Source organism: Vollenhovia emeryi, unplaced genomic scaffold, assembly GCF_000949405.1.
Source record: "Vollenhovia emeryi isolate VEMERY1.0 unplaced genomic scaffold, V.emery_V1.0 DF939187.1, whole genome shotgun sequence".
NCBI lineage: Eukaryota > Metazoa > Arthropoda > Insecta > Hymenoptera > Formicidae > Vollenhovia > Vollenhovia emeryi.
The window spans coordinates 1,000,792-1,008,377 of NW_011967179.1; the positions used below are offsets into that span (position 1 = coordinate 1,000,792).

Sequence of the window (7,586 nt, forward strand, 5' to 3'; positions counted from 1 at the left end):
ATCACCTGAGGATCGCGATTCAACCAACGTCGATGTTTCAGCAAAATTTCTAGCTGTAAAATTCCTCGTTCGATCTTTCTTTGTGTCGAAAAAGGCTTGTTGATGATTCTGTTCGTGCTATATCCTGTAGAAACGGACGTTAGCAAATTTTGCAATGAGTTAATGTCGCTGACATTAATCGGACTTTGGTCCAAGTCACCTCACTGAGGATCGTGATTCATCAATGTCGATGTCTAAGCAAAATATTTTTAGTTGCACAACTCATCATTCTCAATCCAGTCTTTCATTGCGTCAAATTGCGAGGAAGGATTGATAATTTTACTCGTGTTAACAAAAGACTGTATTTCTTGACGAGTTGTCGATTAATGTAGCTGCGAGAGAAGTCAAGGGTGGAAGACACTAAAAATTTTCATCTATAAATCTTATATTATATAATTACTATTGTGCATTATTTACATTTATTTCGTGGCCAATATTAGCTTTACATTGGGAAATACTGGCCAATGCACTTCCAATGTAACCAATGTTGGACCAATGTTTAGTCAACGCATTGTGCTGCTAGGGCAGCTCAATTCGTTCTTTGTCTCTTTCCAACTTTACTTTAAAACCAGACAAACATGTATCAAACAAAGATTAAAGTTAAGCGACGTTTCGCGAAACCGGACCTAATATAGGTAAAAAAAGCACTTGATGCATTATTGATCAAACGCATTGATCAATAATGAATGAAAAACATATTAAAAAATATGTGATATCGTCAAGTCTCAAAGAGCTGTCGAATTTCCTCAAAACATTGACTGCGTTCAGCAGAAGTTAGCGCTTGCTAAGCGCTTTGCGCTCATTGGATTATACTTTCAGGTCTGTGCTGAAATAGAGCTATTCCTCTAGATCTATCCAATCAGCATGAAGCGCTTATTAAGCGCTGACTTCTGCTGAACACAGCTATTGGCCGCGTTCAGCAGACACAACTGTTGAGTGAGCGCTCGGTATGATTGGTTAATACTTTTAGATCCAGCCAATCATATTAAGAAATCATTGAGCGCTCACTCAACAATTGTGCTTGCTGAACGTGGCCATTGGCTGCGTTCAGCAGGAAAAGCTGCTTTGCAACTGTTGTAAAATTCGTGAGTCTGATTGGCGTATTCTTTTAATGTTGAGTGAATTTAAGAGCATACGCCAAGCAGATTCACGAATTTTACAACAGTTGCAAAGCAGCTTTTTCTGCTGAACGTAGCCAATGTATCTTTTGACGTTTACAGCTGCGACGTGCTCGAAGTTGAACCCTCGGATCCGGCGAGAGCGGCAGTTCGAAATTGGCGCGCCGCGCGCTTGGTCGATAGCTCGTGCATGAATTGAATACACGCGAGACGAACCCAAGCGTCCGCGGCGTCCGGAACGACCGACCGCCGCTCCTACGGCGCGCGGCTCAGGGCGCATGCCCCGGGGGGTTTATTATCTTCTTTCTGTTCAAGTGCCATTTCGTTGCATGCAGTGCAGTCTATAAAACAGAATGCGTTCTCCGCGGGTCTCGAGTTTCCTATCACTTATCGTCATTCGTAGCGTATAAACATAACAGCACGCGGTCATTAGCTCTCGATTCATATTGTTTACGTATTCGTCTGGCACATGGGAGGGCGGCCGGAGCGCGGCTGAAAATCGCGTCGGACCCGCTTCGCGAGTGACGACGAGCACGTATCGCCGTTCGTGGCGTTCCCTCGAGGCGTCGTGATTACAGATATCGGTGCGCGGGACTCACCCCGGGCCTTGCGGACGCGCAAAAATGTCATCGAGCTACGCGGACGGGTTATCGCCGTACGAAAACAAAGGAGTGCTGGGACAGGAGGAGGTAAAGGAAAAAGGAAAAAAAAAGGGACGATGCTCGGCGGGGACGAGACTTTTTTTTCTCTCTCCCCGTGCTCTTCTCGACGCGCGGCGTGACGCGACGGCGGTTCCTCGACCCCCCCGTCGCCGCGACTCGTCGCGGAGTCCGTCGTCGAGAGCGACGCTCCGCTTTTTTTTTTCTCTCCCTCTCCTCTCCCTCGTTTCTTTTTTTTCCCCTCTTTTTCTCACTCCTCGTCTGCTTGCAGAGATACGACAGCGTCGAGACCCTTCGCCTGAAATGCGGCCTCCTGGCCGACTGGATACACGGCGCGCGCCACGTCGTCCTCCACACCGGCGCCGGCATCAGCACCGCCGCTGGCATCCCCGACTTTCGGTGACTATCGCCAACCGCCCGCCTTTACCCCGAGATTACGAATTCCGCACCCCGAGCTCGCTCCCGTTCCCCCCTATTCACCTTCCTATCCCTCAGCCTCGGCCGAGGACTCGCGGCTTCGTGTATCCCGGAAGCGATGGCACGGGAGGAATTTTCGAGCACGAGATAACGCGTTGACGTAACGGTACCGAATTGTACTTGCGCTTTCGTAAGAGAGAGATCCGATCTTGCGCCAGCGTTCTAATGTACTTGTAAATATGCAAACGTAAACACCATGTACCTTTGCGGCTCGTTTTAATTTTGTGTTTTGAGTCCAGCGATCAATACCATATGTTGCGAGAAAATTCGAGATTGAAGAGAAAAATTAAGAAATTGTGTACGCAAATGATACAGTTCTTTGTCAACGAAGCAAATAGAAAACTCTGTAATTGGAGTATAACGCACGCTTATATTAGTCAATTTGAGCGACGTACTTTTGTGCATTAGGGGTACAAATGGCGTCTGGACATTGGAACAGAAGGGTTTGAAACCTTCTATGAACATCTCTTTTGACGAAGCAATCCCCACAAAGACGCATATGGCATTGAAAAAACTGATTGAGGCCAGTAAGTGTTGGCAAACTGACAGATAAAGAAACGTCCAAAATTCACTTTATAAACACTTTTCTGTCTCTACGTAATTTGTTGTTTTTTTTAGAAAAAGCAAAATTCATTATAAGTCAGAATATAGATGGACTGCATCTACGATCGGGAATACAGAGGCAGCATCTTGCTGAATTGCATGGAAACATGTTTACAGAGCAGTGTGACAAATGTGGCAGGTTTGTACACACATGTGAAAAGATATAATCTAACGTGATAAAACGACATATAAATTGTTTAGACTTAATTATGTGCTTATACTTGGCTCTGCTGAAAAAAAATTCTTGTCGATAGACAATATGAGAAAGCAGGTCAATTGTTAGAGCGGCTTAGTTATAGCGAAAATATTGAGAGTACTGGGAATTAAAAATACTTTGCAGACAATTTATTCGTAACTTCGCGACTAAAAGCGTGGGAAAGAAATCCTTGGACACTGTATGCAGATCGGAGCAAATAGGCGGTCGTCCGTGCCGTGGCCGAATGCACGACACCATTCTCGATTGGGAGCATAATTTGCCGGACAGCGACTTGACACTGTCTGATCTTCACTCCAGGTAAATGATTATAATTAATTAATTATAATTAATATTATGTGTCAGAGCATATGTACAAAAGGTAGTCGAAGCTACGATGAGACACTCGAAGCGTGCAAGCTTTAACATCAAGGATTCAATTAAAAAATATAATATATTTATGCAATAGCACACATGATTTTAGTCTAGCCTGTGGAATGTCTCGGGTTCTGTAGTAAAAATTCTTGAGAACACTACAGAGTTGGGAAGTAACTCGTTACTTGTAACGAAGTTACAGTTACTATATTTTGGTAACTCTAACTTAACTTCGTTACTTATTCCCCGTCTGTGACTGTAACTTAACTCAGTTACACTTTTTCGATAACTGGTAACTAATTTGATAGTTGCTTTATATATTTTTGAAACCTCCACAGATTGCATCAGGCCTTGCATTTGCACGTAAATGCCTTTATCGACGCTTTACAATTCAAATGCAGATTTGATATTTTTATTGTCATTGCACGAAAGTAACTGCAAAGTAACAATTCGTTACTTTTTGAGTAACTGTAACTGTAACGCGTTACTTGTCAGAATTGGTAACTTGTTACCGTAACTTGGTACTTTAATAAAGTAACTTTCCCAATCCTGAGAATACTTACAGTTTGATGCACGTCTCGGTATTAAATGTTTATGCCGATGCTCTTTTAGTGTCGCCGATTTGAGTATATGCCTGGGAACGACGTTACAAATTATTCCAAGTGGTAATCTGCCTTTGTACACGAAAAAATATGGAGGCCGTCTCGTTATATGTAATCTGCAACCGACGAAACATGTAAGATTATTTATACATGGCATAAATTTGTGAAAGGGTACAAAGTTTTTCGCGATCTCATCATTGAAATGAAAACGTATTTGTAGGATAAGAAAGCTGACTTGATCATTAACGGCAACGTCGACGAGATAATGGTCGCGGTTATGAAAAAATTGGGATTGGAAATTCCGGAATACGAAAGCAGCATGGATCCAACGCGAAACTCCGACACAACGGCTAAAGAGATGGACTGGACAATCCCGACCAGCAGAGTAAAGGAGATGAATGTGCTGTACAAAAAGGTGTGCAAGCCGATGCGGAGGAAACGGAAAACGTTTATGTATGAGAGAGAGAGAACAGACACCAAACCGGAAACTAAAGCCAGGAAGCAAGCATTTACGGTTAAGCAAGAAATCAAAACGGAAGATAATAAAACTACATCGGGTGAAATGTATAAGACCGGAAACGATCGTGTGGGTGACAGCTCCGTTAAGACAGAAGAGACCGTGGAGGATGTTGAAACGTGTAGATACTCGATGGAAGACGCAACGGAGCATAACACTGATCTGAAAATGAATCAAACGGTGTAGCAAGTTTTGAAGTAATAATTTTCCATTCTAATATTTCGATTATTCTCAGTGTACGCTACAGTTACTTATGAGTGCATATTGAATAATGTTCATTATCCGTATAAAATATGCGATAGATTTGCTGATGTTCAATAGGCACACTTGCTGCACATTTAGTATTAAATGTGGCTTTCCCTCTTCCTCCCTTTGTCTTCCTTTGTCTCTTCTTTTTTCCTCCTTTCTCCCTCTCTCTTTAGTCCTTTTGTCCTTTCTCTGTTCCATTTTTTATTTGTAAAGAAATATACGAGACGAAAGATACAATTATGAAACGTAATTATATCTTTACTAAGATAGTTGCTTCTATATATTTACATATTTTTATCCAAACTTGTATTCCGGAAGCAATAACAAATGATCCTCATCCGCGAAAATAGTATTTCGGTCTGTATAATTTTATAAACGCGTACCAATTGTGGACATTTAACATTAAATGTGCAATATAAGAATATAATTTTGTTTTCAGGACGTCATTTGTGACAAAGACAGTGAAAATATTCCGATAGTTGTATATATTCTTATTAGTGTCTACAAAGTTCCGTTTGCGTGCTGCATCTGCTTTTTACAAGTAGCCTATATATTTACGCATATGCATATTAGATATTGCGACGAGAGATTCGACATAGAGAGATTAAATCTCTCGACAAGCAACGTGTTCCAGATTTCTCGTGCATAATACGATACTTTTTCCACTATAGATTACTAATAAGAGATTTTTCGATAAAAAAAAAGATCTTCCTAGAAGACGTTTTGCCAGTAAGAACTTCCATAAGCTTTTTTTAATTGAGAATAGCTGAATTCCAAGTAGTTGCTTGATCGTAATAATAAGAATAATACAGATATGAGAGCTGCCTAGTACACGAATACTTTATGCCCATATAAATGGTTGAGAAATTATATCTCCGACAGATTTTTATATTATCTATTAAAGAACTAGAGATTTTCATATATATAATTTTCCTCTATCTTCCATTCCTTTCGTGAATATCTTTCATTGATTCTGCAATTTTCAGCAATGCAAAAAATACATGTATCCTGCGAAAAAATATGTATAAAAAAAAAGTATATCTATCGAGATAATTTTGAACGTCTCAAATATGGCTGAGAAAAAAATATAAACCTAATTAAGAAAGGGGCAAAATAGCAAAAATGATTTTAAAAATGTGGCGTTACGAACGATTGGATTATAAAGAGATTATGAATCCAGCGTCGTTTCTACTGGCGACATTTCCTTATGACTTTCCTAAATAATTGCTTCCGTAAATAGATTAATTCTGGGTCCCGTTGATCGTCCTCGATGTTCAGGTATGTTTGCCTTATGAAAATTGACAGCGCACACGGGACCGATTTGCGCGTCATATAATACAAAGCACATTGTATAAGTAAGCTAATAGCACTATTTGCTACAAGCTGATGTTAGATTGTCCGATAAATTCAGATGTTGAATTTTTAACAGAGTGCGCCGTTTTCCATATAGTGTTGAAGGGAATGTTGAAAGTAAAAGTTTTAACAATATCTCGCAGAGTTAGTATGCTAAACGATTTTTCGCGCGTAGATTATACAAGCTGCCACTTGTAGAGTGCATTCCGATAGAATGCGATATAGCGAATCATGTAATATTTATATGTACATAGTGATGTTTGCTTCATTCATCGTAATACATGACTTTATTTAAGTAATCATTATTATTCGCCAGATATAATATTCGGAAATAAAAAATACATCTATGAAAAGGTCTACGATGTGCGCAATCTTTTCCAACTACCTCAATCCGTGGAAACCATTAAATTACGTTGTGACGTTCAATTTAATACAAAAGACTCTAATAACAGGGCGATATCTTGTAATTTTCTACGCGTCTACGCGTTACGAAAATATATAAATGAGTGTAAAAGAACAAAAGGGAATTCCCCCACTTATAGCGTTATATTATGGCGCTTTTCATATTTATAACATTCGTATTACAGTGGAACATTACGAGTGTACCATTGTATAAAAATTAACACTTCCCTAGAAGGCGTTTCAGTTGAAAAGTCTCTAGATCCGAATGAATTTTATAATTATAAAATTTGTTGTGGTAACACGACGAATATGATATTCTCATAGGGATATCCCGTAAATGTCGATAACAGTATTAAAACGATAACAATATTGAAAAAAATACTGATCAGTTCCAGTATTATCGATATTCCTTGCTCATCTTTCCAAGAAATATTATCTTTATCGTCATAATAATTTTTTACATGCTTAGAAAGAATAACGTATCGTATAAAAAAAAACATTTTTTCCCTTTAAGTTAGTTTAACAATTTCTAATACTGCAATAATTACAATTATAATTATTTCAGAGAGATATTGATATTTTATCGCATTGTCATGCGCAGTTGATATACCGGGTGTCTGAAGTTTTACGGCCGAATCGCGTCGTTGTGTTCTATGACTAAAAATAAGAAGAAAATATTATAAACAGATCTATAGCTTTTATACAAAAAAAATGTAAAAGTCTAATGATGTAAAATTGGTGACTTTCTAGGTCAAGGCGTCACGGCAGACAACCATCTACTTATGTTGACATGTTTTGACGTATTAAGAAAGTTAAAAATACTTTTATAAATGCATTACTTCATTAGCCCCATAAAATTCTTTATGAAAACTAATGAATTTCCTGTTCCGCGTGTACGTACCTCGTGGAATTGACGTTATTGAGACGAAGTGATGTTTAGAAATGGTGCGTAGAGGAAAGTCCTCTATTATGAGAAAGGTTTCTAATACGAGACAGCAG

The 7,586-nt window shown here is 39.3% G+C and overlaps 1 protein-coding gene across 2 annotated transcripts in view; it reads left to right on the forward strand.

Annotated features, from left to right (window-relative positions):
* The window catches only part of LOC105562505 (NAD-dependent protein deacetylase Sirt6), an 18,249-nt gene extending 11,707 nt beyond the window's left edge, over nt 1–6,542 (forward strand). The window contains exons 1-7 of one of the 2 annotated variants that reach the window (XM_012013405.1): nt 1,342–1,846; nt 2,088–2,215; nt 2,702–2,820; nt 2,912–3,035; nt 3,237–3,410; nt 4,077–4,200; nt 4,287–6,542. In XM_012013405.1, coding sequence (XP_011868795.1) covers nt 1,781–1,846; nt 2,088–2,215; nt 2,702–2,820; nt 2,912–3,035; nt 3,237–3,410; nt 4,077–4,200; nt 4,287–4,769 — 1,218 coding nt within the window. In that variant the 5' untranslated portion in view covers nt 1,342–1,780 and the 3' untranslated portion in view covers nt 4,770–6,542. Of the gene's footprint in view, nt 1–1,341; nt 1,847–2,087; nt 2,216–2,701; nt 2,821–2,911; nt 3,036–3,236; nt 3,411–4,076; nt 4,201–4,286 lie in introns of those variants that run through there. The other variant, XM_012013406.1, reaches the window with a different exon arrangement.
* Nucleotides 6,543–7,586: the final 1,044 nt, after the last annotated feature.